At 39.7% G+C, this 19905-nt stretch overlaps 1 protein-coding gene across 1 annotated transcript in view; it reads left to right on the top strand.

Annotated features, from left to right (window-relative positions):
• Window positions 1-981: 981 nt before the first annotated feature.
• LOC122804251 (acyl-coenzyme A thioesterase 1-like) overlaps window positions 982-19905 on the top strand; it is a 93899-nt gene continuing 74975 nt past the window's right edge. The window contains exon 1 of the mRNA XM_044074011.1: window positions 982-1665. Within this exon, the coding sequence (XP_043929946.1) occupies window positions 1122-1665 (544 nt within the window). The 5' untranslated portion in view covers window positions 982-1121. The remainder of the gene's footprint in view (window positions 1666-19905) is intronic.

Here is a 19905-nt window from a genome sequence, read left to right as displayed (position 1 = left end):
GTCAGTGTGATTCCTCCGCTTTTTGCTTTCTTTTTTAATTGACATATAAACATAAGTGGCGCAGTACTTTACCATTTCAAATTAGAACTAGTTAAATTTAAGAAGTGAAAAAGGGCAACAGTAATTAACGTTTTTTTTATATTTTTGTCACATGTGCTATACCTTTTGGCCAGTCGCTCTTCACTATTGCTTTTTTTTAAATAGACATTTGCTATCTGGACAAAACCACAAATAATTGGGGGAGACAAAAGCCCAAAAATAGCGACTCGTTTAAAATATTGTTCTCACAAGCTTAGAAAGTTTATAGAATAACAGCTTTTGCATTAACATGAACTTTCTGAAGGATATGAAGTCTGAAACTAAAATGTCTGCCATTATTTTCTGACTTTAGTCATCAATGTTTTGCCAGAAAACCACACGTTTATGAGAAACAGCACACCTCTCAAGTGCACCTCATTACGAGGAACGTACCTCATTTGGGGTTTTAAAAAGTTCATGTTCCTCGAAATTCCTCAAAGATCCACATTTAAAGACTATGTCACACATTCAGTGTTAGGAATTTTTTTAAGTGAAATCCATTGTAAATAGAAATTAATCATATTAATTCATTAAAAGATCTTTATAAGTAAAACCAGAATATTTTAACCATCCTATGACCTTCTTAGTTGAAGTTGTTAGTAGGCCATATGTGTTCCACATTTTGCCCATTTGTTCCACATTATGAGGGCTAGTGTTCCTCGTTTTGGACATGGAAGGTTGAGACCTATGAGAAACAGATGAAAAATATTAGGCAACAATCTGGACAGCTAGGAGGTATGACACCACATAATATAACCTACTTACTTGCTTACTACCGTGACTGTTGTCTTTTAGAAGGTTGCGGCGGTAGCGATCCACAGTCAAACTACGCCATGGCCGTACCATTCCTCAGACTTACGGAACTACACTGCCGCCATCTAGTGTACACTATTACCGCACCGAGTGAGAGATAAGACCAAACGAGCTAAGGCCACCGTAGTTTGACAAACTGTGAGAGATTGTCATTGCTCGTGTACTGAATTAATTATGCCTGTGACACTAAAGTCTTTCCAAAAGATAACAGTGGGGGAGTTGTAATAACAATGTACGCGTCGGGAAGCATGATTTTTAGGAGTTATAATAACAGCTTTTTGTCCAGCTTGTCAAACCGTACATTTGCTAATTTAGCAGCAATGTCCGTGTCGGTGAGAGTTTTTCCTTCTGCCAGAAGTTTGTTTGATGAACCCGTGCAGATTTTAGTGAATGGATTGTTGCCTAAACAGCATGTCACTCTTAAGGCCACACTGGTAGATGAGTCTGGGGAACCATTTGAGTCTTCAGCTCTATATCAGGCGGAAAAGAATGGGGAGCTGGACTTATCACGCAGTCCAGCCCTGGATGGGAGCTTTTCGGGCATAGAGCCTATGGGGCTTTTTTGGTCACTGGCTTCCAAAACCCCGTACAAGCGCATGGCAAAGAGGAATGTTGAAACCCCCTACATTATTGGTATTGAAGTACATGAAGGCGCTAGCGTTTCTGGACAGCTTTTGGCAAAATGTACTACGGAAAGATGGTTTATGAAAGAAGGAATAATGAGGATGCCGGTGAGAGAAGGAAGGATTAGAGGAACACTTTTCCTACCCCCGGGTAAGACTAACCTTTCCAGAAATGTAAGAATAGTCTTTTTTTTTATCAATGCTCAAAGATTGCAGACAAAGCCAAAACACAACAGGCGGAGGGCGGGATGAAGGGCCAAAATCAGAAACATAATTTAGGTTGTCATTCAATATATAATTTGAACGTCGCAACAAGTTATGCGTTGGTATGTGGCGGTATTTTCATTTAGTTAGCACCCAGTTGTAAAACGGATCGTAGTATGTCGCCACGCCCCTTCTGTAACAAGCTGTGCGATGTTGTTTACGCCCACTTAAAGAAGGACTCCTTGGAAACTAATAAAAGTCATATAAATGACATTTACTGCATAGAAACATGCATTTCGGCTGCCCTTGATTTTCAGGGACGTTCTTGATTTTGGATGATTTTAACCTTTCCCTTTTAATGCGTACGAAAACTGGTGATTTTTGCATAAAATGTGGTGACTTCATGTAATAAGTAATTTCTCAACGTCTTACGGCAAGAAATCTGGACAAACCCGTAAGTAAACGTGAGACAAAGGCACCAAAATAGGGGTAATATATTGCTCTTGAGTACCACTCAGCTGTGTAGTGCTTTTGCAGTGTCCAGATATTTTGCTTCCTATTTTTGGTCTATTTCTCATAAAATTGTGGTTTTCTAGTAAATTATTGGCAAACCATTGAGGACTGAAGTCAGAAAATAGAGTTTGTGTTTCAGACTTAATACCCTTCAGAAAATGTATGTCACTGCAAAACCCGTTCTATTACCTTTTTAAGTAAAAATTTTCCATATTTTTGGGCGTTTGGCCCCCATTATGTATGGCTGTCATGGTCTAAGAAGTTGAGAGGTGCATGCTTGTACATACTCAGAAAGTTGGTAGAACAACAGGTTTTGCATTAGTGTGAATTTTCTGAAGGATATGAAGTCTGTCATTATTTCTGAACTTAAGTCTTTATTTACCACTAATTTGTCAGAAAACCACAGTTTTATGAAAAAAAACAGACCAACAGTATGAGACCAAAAGCAGGACATTCTGTGAAAATCTGTACAGCTGAGGGGTATGATAATGACAATAATTAAGAAATATAGATTTATTTTACTTCAGAAAATATATATAATTTACATTTTTTTATTCTGACAGTGTGTTTCAAGTTAACAGTACTAATATTTTAAAGGTGACCCTGATTGTCCTAGATTCTTTCTAGCTCTGTCCCTAATTGGACAAGAACTATGTCCTCATTGTCTTCTTTCGGCTGTTCCCGTTAGGGGTCGCCACAGCAGATCACCTGTTTCCATTTCTTCCTGTCCTCTGGATCTTGCTCTGTCACACCAACCACCTGCATGTCCTCTCTCACCACATCCATAAACCTTATCTTAGGCCTTCCTTTTTTCCTGTTACCTGGTAGCTTCATCCTTAGCATCTTTTTCCCAATGTACTCAGCATCCCTCCTCAGCACATGTCCAAACCAACGTAATCGTGCCTCTCTGGCTTTGTCTCCAAACCTTCCAACCTGGGCTGACCCTCTAATATACTTATTCCTAATCCTGTCCACCCTTGTCACACTCAGTGCAAATCTTAACATCTGTAATTCTGCCACATCCAGCTCAAACTCCTGCCTTTTTGTCAATGCCACTGTCTCCAACCCATATAACATAGCTGGTCTCACTACCCTCTTGTAGACCTTTCCTTTCACTCTTACAGGTACTGCCTGTCACAAATCACTCCTGACACTCTTCTCCACCCACTCCATCCTGCCTGTACTCTCTTCTTCACCTCTCTTCCACACTCACCGTTACTCTGAACTATTGACCCCAAGTATTTAAACTCATCCACCTTCACCACCTCTACTCCTTGCATCCTCACCATTCCTCTATCCTCCCTCTAATTCACACACATATATTCTGTCTTAGTCCTGCTGACCTTCATTCCTCTTCTCTCTAGAGCATATCTCCATCTCTCCAGGGTCTCCTCCACCTGTTCCCTACTCTCACTACAGATCACAATGTCATCTGCAAACATCATAGTCCACGGGGACTCCTGTCTGATCTCGTCTGTCAACCTGTCCATCACCATTGCAAATAAAAAAGGGCTCAGAGCTGATCCTTGATGTAACCCCACCTCCACCTTAAACGCATCCGTCACTCCCACCGCAGGCCTCACCGCTGTCACACTACCCTCGTACATATCCTGTACCACTCTTACATACTTTTCTGACACTCCTGACTTCCTCATACAATACCATAACTCCTCTCTAGCCACCCTGTCATATGCTTTCTCTAAGTCTAAAAACACTGTGCAACTCCTTCCAACATTCTCTGTACTTCTCCATCAACACTTTCAGAGCAAAGATCGCATCTGTAGTGCTCTTTCCTGGCATGAAACCATACTGCTGATCACTAATCATTACGTCCCTTCTTAACCTTGCTTCCACTACTCTTTCCCATAACTTCATGCTGTGACTGATCATTTTTATCCCTCTGTAGTTACTACAGCTCTGCACATCACCCTTATTCTTAAAAATCGGTACCAAAACACTTTTTCTCCTGATCATTTTTATCCCTCTGTAGTTACTACAGCTCTGCACATCACCCTTATTCTTAAAAATCGGTACCAAAACACTTTTTCTCCATTCCTCAGGCATCCTCTCACTTTCCAAGATTTCATTAAACAATCTGGTTAAAAATTCCACTGCCATTTCACCTAAACAATAGCTATCCTTACTTCCTCCTTGCTTATCCATTATAATTCATGATTTACTATCCCTACATCATCCAACCTTCTCTCCCTCTCATTCTCTTCATTCATCAACCCCTCAAAGTACTCTTTCCATCTCCTCAGCACACTCTCCTCGCTTGTGAGTATGTTTCCCTCATTATCCTTTATCACCTTTACCTGCTGCACATCTTTCCTAGCTCGGTCCCTCTGTCTAGCCAATCGGTACAGGTCCTTTTCTCCCTCCTTAGTGTCCAACCTTTCATACAACTCTTCATATGCGTTATTTTTCGCCACCTCTCTCTTTGCCATGCACCTCATCTCCTTATACTCCTGTCTACTTTCTTCATCTATCTGACAATCCCACTTCTTCTTTGCCAACCTCTTTCTCTGTATACACTCCTGTACTTCCTCATTCCACCACCGTGTCTCCTTGTCGTCCTTCCTTTGTCCAGATGTGATACCAAGCACCTTTCTAGCCGTCTCCCTTACTAGCTCTGCTGTAGTTACCCAGCTATTTGGTAACTCTTCACTGCCACCCAGTGCCTGCCTTAACTCATCCCTGAACTCCACCTCACAATTACCCTTTTTCAATTTCCACCACTTGATCCTTGGTGCTGCCCTCACACTCCTCCTCTTCTTGATAACCAATGTCATCCTACAAACCACTATCCTATGCTGCCTAACGACACTTTCTCCGGTCACCACTATACAGTCTCCAATCTCCTTCAAACTGGCCCTCCTACATAAGATATAATCCACCTGTGTGCATCTTCCTCCACTCTTTTATGTCACCCTATGCTCCTCCCTCTTGTTAAAATACATATTCACCACAGCCATGTCCATCCTTTTCACAAAATCCACTACCATCTGACCTTCTGCATTCCTTTGTTTAACACCATACCTACCCATCACTTCCTCATCCCCTCTGTTCCCTTCACCAACATGCCCATTGAAATCGGCTCCAATCACCACTCTCTCACCCTTGGGTACAGTCATCATCACTTCATCCAATTCACTCCAAAATTTTTCTTTCTCATCCATTGCACACCCAACTTGTGGAGCATATGCACTAACAACATTCATCATTACACCATCGATTTCCAGCTTCATAAACATCACTCTGTCCGACACTCTTTTCACCTCCAAAACACTCTCAGCATACTGTTCCTTCAGAATAACTCCTACGTCATTTCTCCTCCCATCCACACCATGATAAAACAATTTGAACCCACCTCCGATACACCTAGCCTTGCTCAGCTTCCATCTGGTCTCTTGCACACACAATATACCAACCTTCTTTCTGTCCATCATATCAGCTAGCTCTCTGCCTATACCAGTCATACTGCCAACATTCAAAGTTCCGACCCTCACTACCACAGTCCTAGCCTTTCTCCTCTCCTCCTGCCTTCGGCCATGTCTTCCGCCTCTTCTCCTCCTTTGGCCAACAGTAGCCCAATTTCCGCCAGCACCCTGTAGGCTAACAGTACTGGTGGCGGTCGTTGTTAACCCAGGCCTCGACCGATCCGGTATAAAAATTTTTCTTCGTGACTGCATGAAATGTTTTGGCGAAGTTTTACGCCGGATGCCCTTCCTGACGCAACCCTCCCCATTTATCTGGGCTTGGGACCGGCACAAAGAAATGCACTGGCTTGTGCATCCCCAGTGGCTGGGTTGGTTGAGAACTATGTATAGAAGAAAAACAATGCGTGTATTTTATAGATTCAAATTATTGCTTTTATAAATTCAGAACATTGTTAGATGAAATAAAAAAAGTGTGTCTGTTTTATTAGACCACTATGTAAAATCAATGCAGTAACAGAACCCTAAAATAATAAGCCACATTTCCATTATTAGACTATCACCTCTATTTTTTTCTCTCTAAATGTGAAACGTTTTGCAGATATCTTTTAGAAGTAAAACAAAATAAGGGTTGGAATGCAAGCATAAACTGGGAGCTTGCTCAGTTTATAAAATTGGCGGTCTTGCAGGAAAAAACTAAGGAATTTAAGCATCATGTGCACTGATTGACTGTCTTATCTTTATTCAACAAGCTAATATATAAATGTCTGAAAGGTATACACTCATAAAAAGTAAAATAAGCAGCATTAAGATATGAAAAATGAATACACTGGCAGTAGTAGAAAATAGATGGGAGATGAGCAGTTTGGATTCAGATCAGGATGCAGCAAAACTGACCTGATGTTTGCAGTGAGTGAGATAATTGAGAAGAACCTAGAGATGAGGAAAGAGTCCAACTGGGCATTCCTAAACTTGGAGGAAGCATGCAATAAGGTCTCAAGAAAGGGCAGTACTGCGGTAGTTCGAAGTTCCTGAAACATTGGTAAAATTAGTGCAGGCTGTGTACGAGGACCCACTGACTCAATTAAGAACAGTGTTCGGTCTCACATAGGGGTTACCAGTGGGAGTTTGCACCAGGGTTCAGCTGAGAGCCCACTGCTGTTCATGCTGGTGATGGACTACATTAGCAAACAGGTCAGAGGGTAGAGATCAGCAAAGTTGCTGTATGCAGACAATGTGGCATTACAGGCAGACTGAGCAAGAACTTCAGCAGAGGATAGGGGATGGAATGAAAAACTGAAGGCAGACGGGATGAAACTAAGTACAGATAAGACAGTGGTAATGGGAGCAAATTGAGGAAAGCAGAAGAAGCTTAGAATTGAGATAGAAGGGAAGACAGTGGAGCAGATTAGTAGCTTTATGTATCTGGGAGGGGTGGTTGAGGAAGAGGGAAGTCTGAATTAAGAGGTCAAATCTAGAATCAGAGCAGCCAACTGGCACAGTGTCAGATGTAGTATATGACAGAAAAATGATAAAGAAGCTGAACTGTAAAGTGTACAAAACAGTGGTGTGACCATTACTACTGTATAGTACAGAAACCTTGGCAGTAAAGGCAAAGGAGATGAGAAAGCTAGAGGTGATGGAAATGAAGTGCCTGATAAGGGTGGTAGGATGCACACTGTGTGACAGACAAAGAAATGAGGACATGAGCAAAAGCCAAAATAGTGCCAAGTGCAGAAAAGATCAAAAGAGAACAGATTGTGGTGGCTTGTGCATATGGGCAGAAAATTAGAAGACAATCTGAAAAAAGAAATTGGGACAGACAGGAAGAAGGTAAGAATAAATGAGGGTGTCCAACAAAAAGGTGGATGGATTGTGAGAGAATATTCGCGACAGCTGGGCATGAGTGTTGAAGAAACAGGAGTGTGGAATAGAATAGAGAGATTTGGCAACAGTTAACAGGACACCATGTAGAAAATGAGGAAAAAGCGGGTTGTTGATGATGATGATGAAGAATGGTCACAGTAATAAAGTATTCTGTCTTACTTCACTTAAATGCATACTAGTCTTCGCAAGCCAGATAGTGATTATTTAAACTGAGCAATCGGTATTTAAATTTAGAGAGAGCCCCCATGCCCATCCAGCAATTACAGACACATCTGTGTACACTTTAGATGCCTGATTGATAAAAAGTAATGAGGGGCATGCAATGTATTTCAGCTTTATTACCCACAAACTGTAACCACACACACACACAAACACATATATATATATATATGTGTGTGTGTATATATATATATATATATATATATATATATATATATATATATATATTCCAAATTACTTCCCACAGATAACATTTAGCCTGTAAATCCAGAATAACAAGTAAATTATTTTCCTCTGCAGACAGCCCTAGCAAATTATACCTAGTTTGTCTACATAAAACTTAACCTGAAAACATTTTAGAACAAGAATCGAGGACAAAGTTTAAAATATACTGGTATGTGTAGGGTGGGCAAAATTAGGTACAAATTTTAAGTGTTGCTCTTACATACTTAGTTATTAGTATAACACATTTTGTTTAGTCTGAAACTCAAATGGCTGTTATTATTTAGCAGAAAACTACAAGTTTTACAAGGAACGCATGGGTGTCAGGTACTTAATTTACCTTGCAAACCCATCTACTGCCCAGATCTGGTTGCCTCCCAAGATTAAGGGGAAAAAAATAAAAAATATTTCTTACTCTTCAGTGGTGCTGTGGCACTCACCCACATGAAGCTATACACTTTTTTTAGTCTTAAATATATTCATGGGCTTTCTATACCATAGTATTCCACAAATTGGGTAGATTTTATGTCGACAGAGCATAAAATTCTGCAGAATGATTAGCCAGGTGCATAGCATCTCTTCACTATACCTCTCAACCTTTAGATTTCCGTGATTGCTTGGCCAGGTGGGTAGCATCTTTCTCCTTCACTCTCAGCCTGTGGAATGGCAGAAAGAATATGCATTAATAAAAGCTGATGTTTTCCTTCCTGTTTGTTTGAATAGGCTTTCATATTTTAGGAAAATCATCTGCTAGATCTGCAGCTCTGTCTTTTGCCTGTATTGTATTAATATGCCCTTGCTAACTTCCCTGTACTACGTAGATCTCCCTAGTATCTGTTTAAAAAAAAATCACACATTCATTTTGTACCATATATTAGGAGGTGTACAGCACCTTTTTGTGCATGCAGAAAGTGAAGCAAAATACTGATTTGGTTCAGTGTACATTTGCTTACTGCTGAGTATATGGCCTGGGATATTTCATCTTTTATTTGGTTTTGCTTTAAAACCTCATTATGGACAACCAGCAAGCCATGTTTAGGGGTGTACATGTAAATATGTTAAACAGGTGACATTTGTCACTGAAAAGTGTCTGTGTTTGTACAGTATCCCTTAATAGATATAACAGATATAGAAAACTGACTTATATCTGTCTGCTTTTATTAATTAAAAATATTGCAGATAAATAGGTTCATAGCTTCATACTAGGCTATCTGCCCTAGGGCATTTGTAATCCTAGCCAGAGTGTGTTTGGCTTTCGCCACTCATTAAAATGAATTTTACTATGCCCTTTTTTGAGGTTTACTTTACTGTGCCTCTGTCTAACAGTGACACAGAAGTGATACCCAGGGTAAACCTACGATCTCCCATCCACTCATCAAGATTCCTCTTGAAGAGAGTCAGTGAGGGACTCTGCCTAACCTGGACTGGGATTTACGTACTAACTTTACGTAAAATAACTTCTTTTCATTAATTTATAGGTCAAGTTAAATGAAAATAGCTCATATACTTTCCTTATACAGCAGTGTACATGTGTAGTTATTTGGCCATTTTATGTAATCCTTAAATAACCTGTGATGGTTTTCTGTTTAATTAAAAAAGGCATAACTTTTATGTTTTTACATTTTAAGTCAGATTATGACAGAAGGGAAATGCATTTCAGTAGTTAGATGTTCAACCCTACAGAGTTAACAGAAATTACTTGTAAGGCTAAATAACTGGAATCAAAGTCTGTGTAGTATTTTGTATCTGAGAGAGATGAAACATAATACTCTTTCCTAATGCTTTCCAGTAGGTTAAACGGCTCCCTATTGAAATGTCTGGAAAAAAAGTTGAAAATCCAGAAGAGAAAATATTAAATATCAGTCTTCTGTAAACTTCTTTTTTACTGGGGCATGTCCCCTTGCACTCCACACCCGCAAACTTATGTTTACCATTTCTGAGATCCTTGGAGAAAAGGAAATATTCTGGGAAATGGCAGTCTCAGACTTCATGTATGCAAGTCCTTTTTTCCAAGCCATTCAGTCACCGTGTTTCAGGACTTGCTGTAATGGGTCCTGACATTTCAAGTGGTTACTGCTTAGACATTGATTTCTACATCTAATAGTTAGAATATACATACACTTTCCTTGGGTACTTCACCCGTGAATGTGTGAAATGTGGACTTCTTGTGTCTTGCTTATGAGTACTAAAACTTCTGTGAACCAGAATGGTACAGTAAACTCTCAGTTAACCAGAACTTGGGCAAGTGGTGCACTCAAGCAACAGGCAAAAAAATATCAAAGAAATATAGTACAATTTTCATGTGTTAAACTTTCTGTCCCCCCTTCCCCACAGAAACATACCTTATGTTTTTAGAGTTTGAGTTTTAAAAAGGAAGATAGGAATAAATTCCTTCTCTCCGTAACCTGAAAACAAGGCAAAGCAAACAAATAGTACAGGATATAGTATTAGTCAGGCCTATTTTTAATAGTAACTCACAAGAAAGTTCAGTTATCTGGTATGTACCAATCCCTATGGGTGCCAGTTTACTGTACTGCTTTTGGGAATTTTTTTTTTTTGTGTGGACTCTGTATAATATCTCTGTACTCGTTATAAATCACAGTTTTTTACATGCTTTTTATCTTCTGTCTGTTTGAACTTTACAGTTGGTATGGTTTTTCTTACTTCCTTTTTATAGCATGTAAAACAAGTTGAATCTTTTTTTTTTTTAATGTTTGTTTGTGTCTTTTGGCTTTTCCCGGTTAGGGATCACCACATGTAGCTTTTTCCTGAAGGTGTTCACTCTCTACATTTTAACATGGCTTTTAATGTCTTTTTTTCTTTAATAAACATATTTTCTTTTTCTTTTTTAAGTCTGCATCTTATAAAGGCTGTAAAAATAGCAACAGACAACAAAAGTAGAGTATAACAATTAGATTTATAACAACTACAAAAATTGTGTTGTATCAGACTATCCTTTTGTAGTGAAATATGTCATATTTGTTAAATCACAAAACAATCTATAAGAATGCAAATACTGCAAATTGTTACACTGGTCATCATGTTTTTGAATAATTCTGACAAATCTCTCTCCATTTGTGGAAGTTTTCATGATGAAATAGTTCCAAATTTTCTGTGATAATTGCCATGTTATTGGCCACATTTTATGTGCTATTACCACATTATTGGCCTAGTTTTTAATAACGCAGACTTCTCCTGGGGCAGAAATAATTAACATGGAGCTATTTTTAATTTGCATTTAAAACGGGGCTATTTTTAATTTGCATTTAAAATGGAGGCAACTATCCTATTTTAAGTAGATACTGAACATTTGTTTGAAATGAAGTTTGAGGTTTGCCCAGATAATGGCTGTTTTGAGTTAATACAAGAAACTGTTAAGATATCTGTGTATTTTTGGGAACAATATAACCATTCTGGAAAAGTCCAATGCCCCCCCAGTCGTGATGCAGATTTTGTATTTAGAGTAGTAGATGTCATGGAATATTAATAATTGTCAGCAGTAACATATCAAAAAGGAAAAATTATAGGCTAGCCATATTTTCCACAGTCTACTTTTATATCCTCAGTCTATAGGTAGGTTATTTATTAATTAAAGATGTAATTTTGGAATTAACTGGTTGGTTGTATTTATCACAGTATTTTAAAGAGTGAAATGCATGATTCTGTTTAAATTTAAATAGTGATGATTAAATTGTGGTTGTCTTAGTCTATGGAGGCCATGGCAGCTGTTTGGCAACTGCTGCATGAATCACATTTAGAAATGAGAATGCATTACTTTACAAATTCCAGGCTGGAGCCATATCTGAAACAGAGATTAGATTTTCACCATTTAACATGTTAATTTTAACATAGAATAATGTGTGCGTATTAACTCAAGCTGGCAGACAGTTTGTGTCAAAAGAAAAAACTTCAAAGACCAATACACGGTTCAGTTAAGGCACTTTAATTTACTTGCAGCAAGGAGACAAAAACATGCAAATACAAGGATTTGTCTAACTACTAACAGGAAGTATGTTCATTCTTATACTGTTTTACAAGACATGGCCTTTTAAGCTGACGTAATCAAACACAACTTTAAGCATTGTACTACAGCAGGTGTTACTTCATATTTTCTGCTGACATGACTAGATTTGTGAGAAACTTTTTAGAAAAACAACCTGGCCTTGATGACCAGTACTTCGCTTACAAGCCTCTATTGTACAGTGTTACATTTCAAGGTACTCTTCTAATACAGATAAAAGCAAATGCTGATTGCAGTTCATATTTTCAAGCAGGCTTTGTCCTAATTATATGTTACTTCTACAGCTGTGTATGTTCTCATAGCACAGCGGAACTTCTTGTCTGAGTTGCATATAAGCAGTATTGTTCTATTCATTATTTTCCTAACGCAAGCAGAAATCATCTGCTTCTCAGTAAATTTCCAAGGCACAAGCAAGATTTAGCTGACAATATAAGGTCAGAAAGCAACTGCAGTTTGTACAGATTTATGCAGTATGAAATAGAATAAATGTGTTAACTCTTTTAGGCTCTGAATGCACTAAGCATATTACTAATACACACATTAATACATATTTCTCTAACATTTCCCCCCTATTAATACTTTTATTCTACTTTCAAAATAAGCAGAAACAGTGTGTTTTCTTCTCCTAACCTATTCCACTCAGGATTTGCAGTTAAGAGAGACATTCGGTTTAAACTTATGAAAGCATTTTCAATCTTTTAACAGTTCTTCAAACTCAGTACTTTGATATAAGGTTTCAGAAACTGACATGTCTATAAAGTCTTTGATCAATTTTTTCATGCAGGGGATACCACAACAAACACATACTCCCAGTAGGAGCATACCTACACAAATGGCAATCAGGATGTTCATTAGGATGGTACCCCACCCCCCAAACCATTTCTGGAAAAAGTCCGTCAGTGGGTTTGGGCCTGGTTTGGTCATGGCCAACACTTGCTGAATCACCTCAAGATGATTGTCTATCTCGTGTTTATGGTCAGGAATATGTGAACAGCATTCTTATTGGATTAAAGCACACGTACCACCTCTCGCCGCTAGGGTGAAGTCAAGAGCCATGCGGTTTTGGAGCACTACAGTTCTCATAGCATTCAGTTCATCAGTCACCAATTCGAGAGCAGAAAAAGTTGCATTGCTCATTACTTCGAGAAGTTTCGACAGTTTTCTCAGCTCCCAGATCGATTTCACCGCTCCATATGCTGGTAATGTACCTGCCCACGATATAATGCTATCACTCAAGTCCATTTGTGTCAGCCCTTTGCCTAGGGAATGATGGTCTTTCCAACACGCATCGATTTGTCCCACAGGATTCTCAGGTTTCTTGACGGCCTCTCGGACATTTCAAATTTTTCCTCAAGGCAAAACTGCAGTGTGTCGTATGGCCGGACCAATTCTCAGGTAACCATTTGTATGCCTTTCTGCCACACACAAAATAACAGTCCTCTACTTTAGTAGTAACCCTGCTATGAATATACACTCGCTCTGCTTGAAACATTTTTCTATCAATTATAGACAGCTGTTTATAAAGTACAGAATTATGTTTTACTTCATCAAGTGTTTTATGCATCAATTCAAGAAATGAATCATAATTTGTATTACAATAAAGATCTACTTTGTTTCCTTTAGTATAACGTCTATAAGGAACAGTCACATTGCAATTGCTCCAACCCACCTGAACAGTATCATTTTTATAAAAACACACAGTTCCCTTTTGTGGAACAGACAAGTGTAATGCTATTTTATCTTGCGCTGTAATGGTTGAGGTATCATAAATCAAGTTTTCCCAGATCTCATTGACCCCTAGGGGGACCGTAGTCATTAATAACCCCCCCCCCGTATGCTGTCGGCAAAGCTGTGCAAATCCAGCAATTCGAAACATTGAAAGTCTCAGCATACACATATTTAATTGCCTGGTAAGTGTTAAAGTTTGGATGCCAATCTACGAGTAATGCTTCACGTTTATTCAGTTCAGTCTGTGTGGCTGGGAAAAGGAAAGGCCACAGCAAAAATATTATAATCACTAGTACAGTTAACAGGATGATTATGCAATACTTCTGAGGAAAGGGTTGTTCTGCATTCCTGTTTCTTCTGGACTCTTATCATTTTTACTCTTGGCATGTAACAAGATTTTTGTCCAGTTCAAAGTTTTTAACTAATTTACAGTGCGTCAGGTGGATCCAAGAGGCATACTCCGCTATCTTGACTGCAGTGGGTGTTGACAAAAGTACTTGATATGGGCCTTCCCACTTCGGAGACGTCCAATTCTTTTTCTTAATCACCTTCACCCAGATCCAAGTTCCAGGGGACACTGCCACTTCTGACGGTCCGGTTCATTCTTTATCTGAAACAGAATTTAACTGCAACAAATGTTTAGAATTTAATAACTTACGCATATACTCTGCTAATGTACCATCAGCTTCTTGGTCTGCGGGCATGAGAGATTTCCACTGAGGTATATGATAAGCCCTTCCAAAGAGCTTTTCGAAAGGAGTCTATCCTTTTGCATTTGGAACAGTTCTCATGCTCAACAGTGCCAGGGGCAGACAGTACACCCAGTTTCTCTGCGTTTCTGATATTAACTTCCTTAACTTACTTTATAAAATCCCATTATGCCTCTCTACTAGCCCTGCAGATTGTGGGTGATATGCACAATATTTTTTTAAAGAAATACCGAAAAATCTACTTAGCTGTTGTATGGTCTGGTTCATGAAGTGTGTGCCATTGTCACTGTAGATCCTTTCTGGAATGCCGAATCTAGGGATGATTTCTTTGACAAGGACTTTGGCCACCGTTGTAGAATCTGGATTTTTAGTCGGAAAGGCTTCCACCCATCTGGAAAACATATCTACAATGACAAGACAATACTTCTTATTTTCACATTTATTCAGCTCTATGAAATCCATACAGATAGTATGAAACGGATACGGTGGTATAGGAAAACTCCCTTGCTTGGGCTTTAATGCCCCTTGTGCATGATGTTTATTACAAACGTGGCTTACTGCGCAGAATTTTTTAGAGTAATTTGAGAAGCCATATGTTGTGAACACTCGGTTCACCAGCTGTACCATCCCCCCTGTTGAGACATGGCTCTGCCCATGGCTCAACAAAGCTGCATATCTAAACAAATTAGATGGCAATATCGGTTTCCTTTCTTTAGAGATGTACAGCCCCTTTTCAAGAATTGCTCCTCATTTTACCCATCTTTGTTTTTCAACTTTCATAGTAAGTGTCTGCATTGTTTTTAACATTTCTAAGTCTAAAATCTCAGAGGGTTGTAATTCCTCATTCAAAAGAAATGCTTCTGAAGCTGCCTGCTTTGCAGCTGTATCAGCTCTCGCATTACCTTTTGAAATCCTGTCCTGTTGCTTGGTATGAGCTGTGCATTTACAAATAGCTACTTTCTGAGGTAACTGAATAGATTCTAAAAGCTCTAAAATAAACTGTGCATGATTAATCGGTTTGCCAGTAGATGTTATCATTCCTCGATTTTTCCACTGTTGCGCAAAAACATGTACAGTAGAGAAAGCATACTGGCTGTCAGTAAAAATGTTTACACATTTACCCTTTGCTAAGGTACATGCCCGTGTCAAGGCAATCAATTCTGCTGCCTGTGCAGATAAACTGTGTGGTAATGATTTCGCTTCTATAATGTCTGTGTCAGAAACTACTGCATATCCCACTAGGTTCTGTCCTGCAGGACCCCTTTTGCATGAGCCATCCACGTAATATGTCACCTCGGCATCATCCAAGGGAACATCCATAAGATCTTTTCTAGGTAGTGTCTTTTGCTCAATCACCTGCAGGCAGCTGTGTGGTGTGCCATCTGCAGGGGTTGGGAGCAAGGTAGAAGGGTTCAAAGTCGTACATTGTTCAATTGTCATATGAGGTTGGCTCAACAATATAGTCATACAGGAAAGATGCCTAGCAGGGGAAAGATATGCTACCTTTTCTTGTAGTAAAATAATTGCGACTGCATGAGGCACTGTCAATGTGAGAGGGTGGAACAACACTACTGAGGCCGAAGCCTGTACTGCCATTGCAGCTGCAACTCCTGCTTATACACAGTGAGGTAAAGACCGTGCCACTGGGTCCAGTTGTGATGAATAGTAAGCAATAGGGTGTTGCTTGTCCCCATGCTGCTGTGTTAACACTGATGTCATATAACCTTGCTTACAATCTACAGTTTGGAAAAAACGTTTATGATAGTTTGGTAATCCCAAAACTAATGAGGACGCTATTAACTGTTTCAGTTTACAGAAAGCAGATTCTGCTTCTGGTGTCCATTGTAACAAATCCTGTGCTGCCATAGGCTTTTTATAAACCAGGTTAGTCAGCGGTGCAGATTCCAAAGCATAGTTTGGAATCCAGCTCCGACAAAAATTAGTCGTACCCAGGAAGGACATAATTTCCTTCTTGGTAGTGGGTTTTGGTGCTTGCAAAATCGCTATTTTTCTGTCCTCATCCAATGTCATACCCTCCTTGGATATTACATATCCTAGGTATTTAACTTGTTTTTTCCAAAGCTGCAGTTTATTTTTGTTTATTTTATGTCCTTCAGTGGCTAAAAATTGTAATAGCGCTATGGTATCTTCTTTACAATCTTGCTAGGTGGGGGCCGCCAGCAGGATATCATCAACATAAAGCAAAATCTGACTACCTCTTGGTGGGGTAAATTCCGCCAAGTTACTTGCCATTTCTTGTGAGAATATTGTTGGACTTTCACAATACCCCTGTGGTAGTCGCGTATATGTATACCTTTTCCCCTGAAATGTAAATGCAAACCAATACTGGCTGTCAGGGTGTTTTGGTATCGAAAAGAACGCATTGCTGATATCTACCACAGAAAAATATTTCTGTTGAGGTTTTAAATCATTCAACAGGGTGTGTGGGTCTGGCACCGTAGGTGTCCTTGGTATTACTGTGTTATTTACAGCTTGTAAATCTTGGACCATACGCCACTCTCCATTCGCTTTCTTAACAGGAAATAAGGGTGTGTTACATGGTGAATCAGGAGATTCTACCAGCACCCCTTCCTTAAGTAAAGCTGCTATAATCGGTTTGATTCCTACCTCTGCATCTTTTCTTAAGGGATATTGTCTCTTTTGTGGTATAAATGCTGACTTTGGTGTAATAGTAACTGGTCCCGCTGTATGAATAAGTCCTACATCTGATTTTCCTGTTGACCAGAGAGTTTCTGGTATATTCTGTAAGGCATTCTCTTCCTCCTTCAATAGGAGTGCTAATCAGCTGTCCTTGCTAGACTGCAAGTGTACAGCTGGGCGGGTCTGAGTTATCCAATTAACTTCTGCATTTGTATTCCCTGTTCTGATAGTTCTAACTCTGTCTGTTTCTCCCATCTCGTGACTTTTTCTCCCAAGTCTACCCATTTCACATTTTTGTCCTTAGTTAAGCTAACATGTGGTAATCGATTAGATTTATAAAGTGCAAAGAACTCCTGGGGCAATGAACAGCTGACTACACTGTTCCCTTCTGTGTCCCAGTACAGATTACGCAATATCAATCTGTTTGCACGGTTTCTAAACAATTCTTGCTCATATTCCTTATCAGGTCCTGGTGTGTTACAATAATACAGAGTACAATGCAACAAATGTTGTCTATCAGTGTCGAGGGAGGGGAACTTGCTGATGGCTACGTTCATCATCTCTTCGGTCACCGCCCCTGGACCAGTCGTAACCAAGTCCTGGCTGTACCAATAAAACATCCACCCTCCGATTGCACTGCAAAGGTGTCAATTTGTCACTGTGCTTCCATACCCTGCGTAGTCGGAACTACTGCTATACCAAATAGCTGCATAAGGTCTCTGCTCAAGAGGTTTACTGGGCATTTTGCAGAAACAACAATTTTGCTTTCCTGGGTCAATCCTGAAACAGGATCAGTTATCACAATATTATGAGAGTGGGGCTCCCGATACAGCTGTCCATTAGCTGCTTTCACTAATATGTAATCAGGTGACTCTGAGTTCTCTGGCAGCTTGGAGGGATGTATCAGGGTCCATGAGGCCCCTGAGTCGCACAAAAATGTGACTTCCCTTCCTTCTACCCAGGAGTGTGACTTCTGGTTTTGTGTCTGCTAAATAGAACTCTAAGCTCAATAAAGCCAAATCCAATATTTCATTTTCTTTGCTATCCGTAACTTCCTGCACTTCCTCTATTTCTTCTGTCACATTTTCTACTCCCTCTATCACATTCTCATGTGTCCCTTCTCTGCTATCCCCTTCTAGTGATTCCTGACTATCATATAGTCAGTCCTCACCCTCCTTATCTTCCGTGGTTCCCTTCTTATTTTTCTTGCAATCCCTTGCCAAGTGTCCCTTTTTATCACATTTAAAGCACTCACCCCTTTTCTTTCGCCCTTCAAAGTCCTCTGATCGTTGATCAGATTGTTTGTTTCCCTGGGCATTTCTCTTGCCCTTTTTCCCGGACTGTACTACATGAACTTCTGCTCCGTCTTCTGCAGAAAATACTTGGGCTTTCTTTTTCTTTTTGCTATTAAAATGCCTTTCGGCTTGCCTAGCATATTCAAGCAATGACTGTAATCTGCTTGTACGATGGTCTACCATGTGTTTTGTAATAGAACTGCTTATGGGCGCAATACTGCCTTTCAAAAATGCATTCTTTAACTGCTGCTCATATGGGGAATCATGTGTCTGGTCTTCAGGAACCTGCATTCCACAGTGGTTATTAAAACATTCCAACAGTCTGGCATAATATCTGTCAACAGTCTCACCTTCTTGTTGGATGCATTGATTAATGCAAGTCCAGTCTGCCCTGGGTTTCCATTTCTCAGAGATTCGGTCTGTAAGACCTATCACTCTGTTGTCTAACTCTGCGCTGCTATGTGGGAGGGGCCTGAATGCAGCGTCACGGGGATTCCAGTCGCCACTAATCATGTGCCAATCTGGTCCCACAATTTGTCTGACTACTTTTTCTACCTCTTATCCGTTTAAATTATAACTCAGCCTCATTCCTTGCAAATCTTCTAAGAACTTTCTAAAATTAACTTTTGGATGGGGAATTCCCTCAGTGGCTTTCCGGATGTCTTCCGGAGTCCAGGGTCTATACACTAGAATAGTTGGGTCCTGACCTTCTTGCCCTGCCTGAGGATTAGGCACTTCTATAAGTGGGCATATTTCTTCCTCACTCATAGATTGTGAATTTCTACCCATTTGATACAACTCAATGTCCCCTTTTGAATTTCCTGCCCGTGTTCGAGACCTGGTCTCAACGGGATCTCTAAGAAACGGTTTCGCTTTTGTAGCGTCTCTACTTACAGTGACAGTAGGATATCGCGGGGGTGGACTAACTTGTTCACTTGCCTCATACTCCGGTAAGGGAGGCGGAGGGGCTGATGCTATTACTAAGTTATTATCCTCTTTATCTAAAAACATTGCTTTTGAATTATTACTCTTTTGTTCCCTTCGGTTTACTTCCTCAATCCACCTGTGTGCCTGAGGAATTCCTAATTGACGTTGCTTTTTTACCCGACCTTTAGAATTGGTTTTAAGCTGTTTGACAAGTTTGACAAGCGAGGATTTTTCTAGTTTACCATCAAATTCATATTTATTAACCCACTTTGAGTAATATTTAATATTATTAGCACGCTGTGACTGCATGTATTTTGCGACCTTTTTGTACAATTATTACCCATTTTGTTCTACCCTTTTAATTGTTACGTAACACCTTATTTTTACGTGGTACCACGGATATTTTTATAGTCTCTTCAGAATGACTGCCTACCTGCTCTGTTTCCCTGATCTATGACAAGACAGTAATCTTTCTGTCCCTGACTTATAAACAAAGTCTTTAACAGAACAAATACAAATCTAGTCCCTGATCTAAAACAGAAAAAGAAGGTAGATTCACCTTACCTG

The sequence above is a fragment of the Protopterus annectens genome, chromosome 6.part0 (genome assembly GCF_019279795.1).
Source record: "Protopterus annectens isolate FY-2018-M chromosome 6.part0, PAN1.0, whole genome shotgun sequence".
In the NCBI taxonomy this organism is placed as follows: Eukaryota; Metazoa; Chordata; order Ceratodontiformes; family Protopteridae; genus Protopterus; species Protopterus annectens.
The sequence above is the reverse complement of the archived record's forward strand: the minus strand, read 5'-3'. Positions and strand labels throughout refer to the sequence as shown.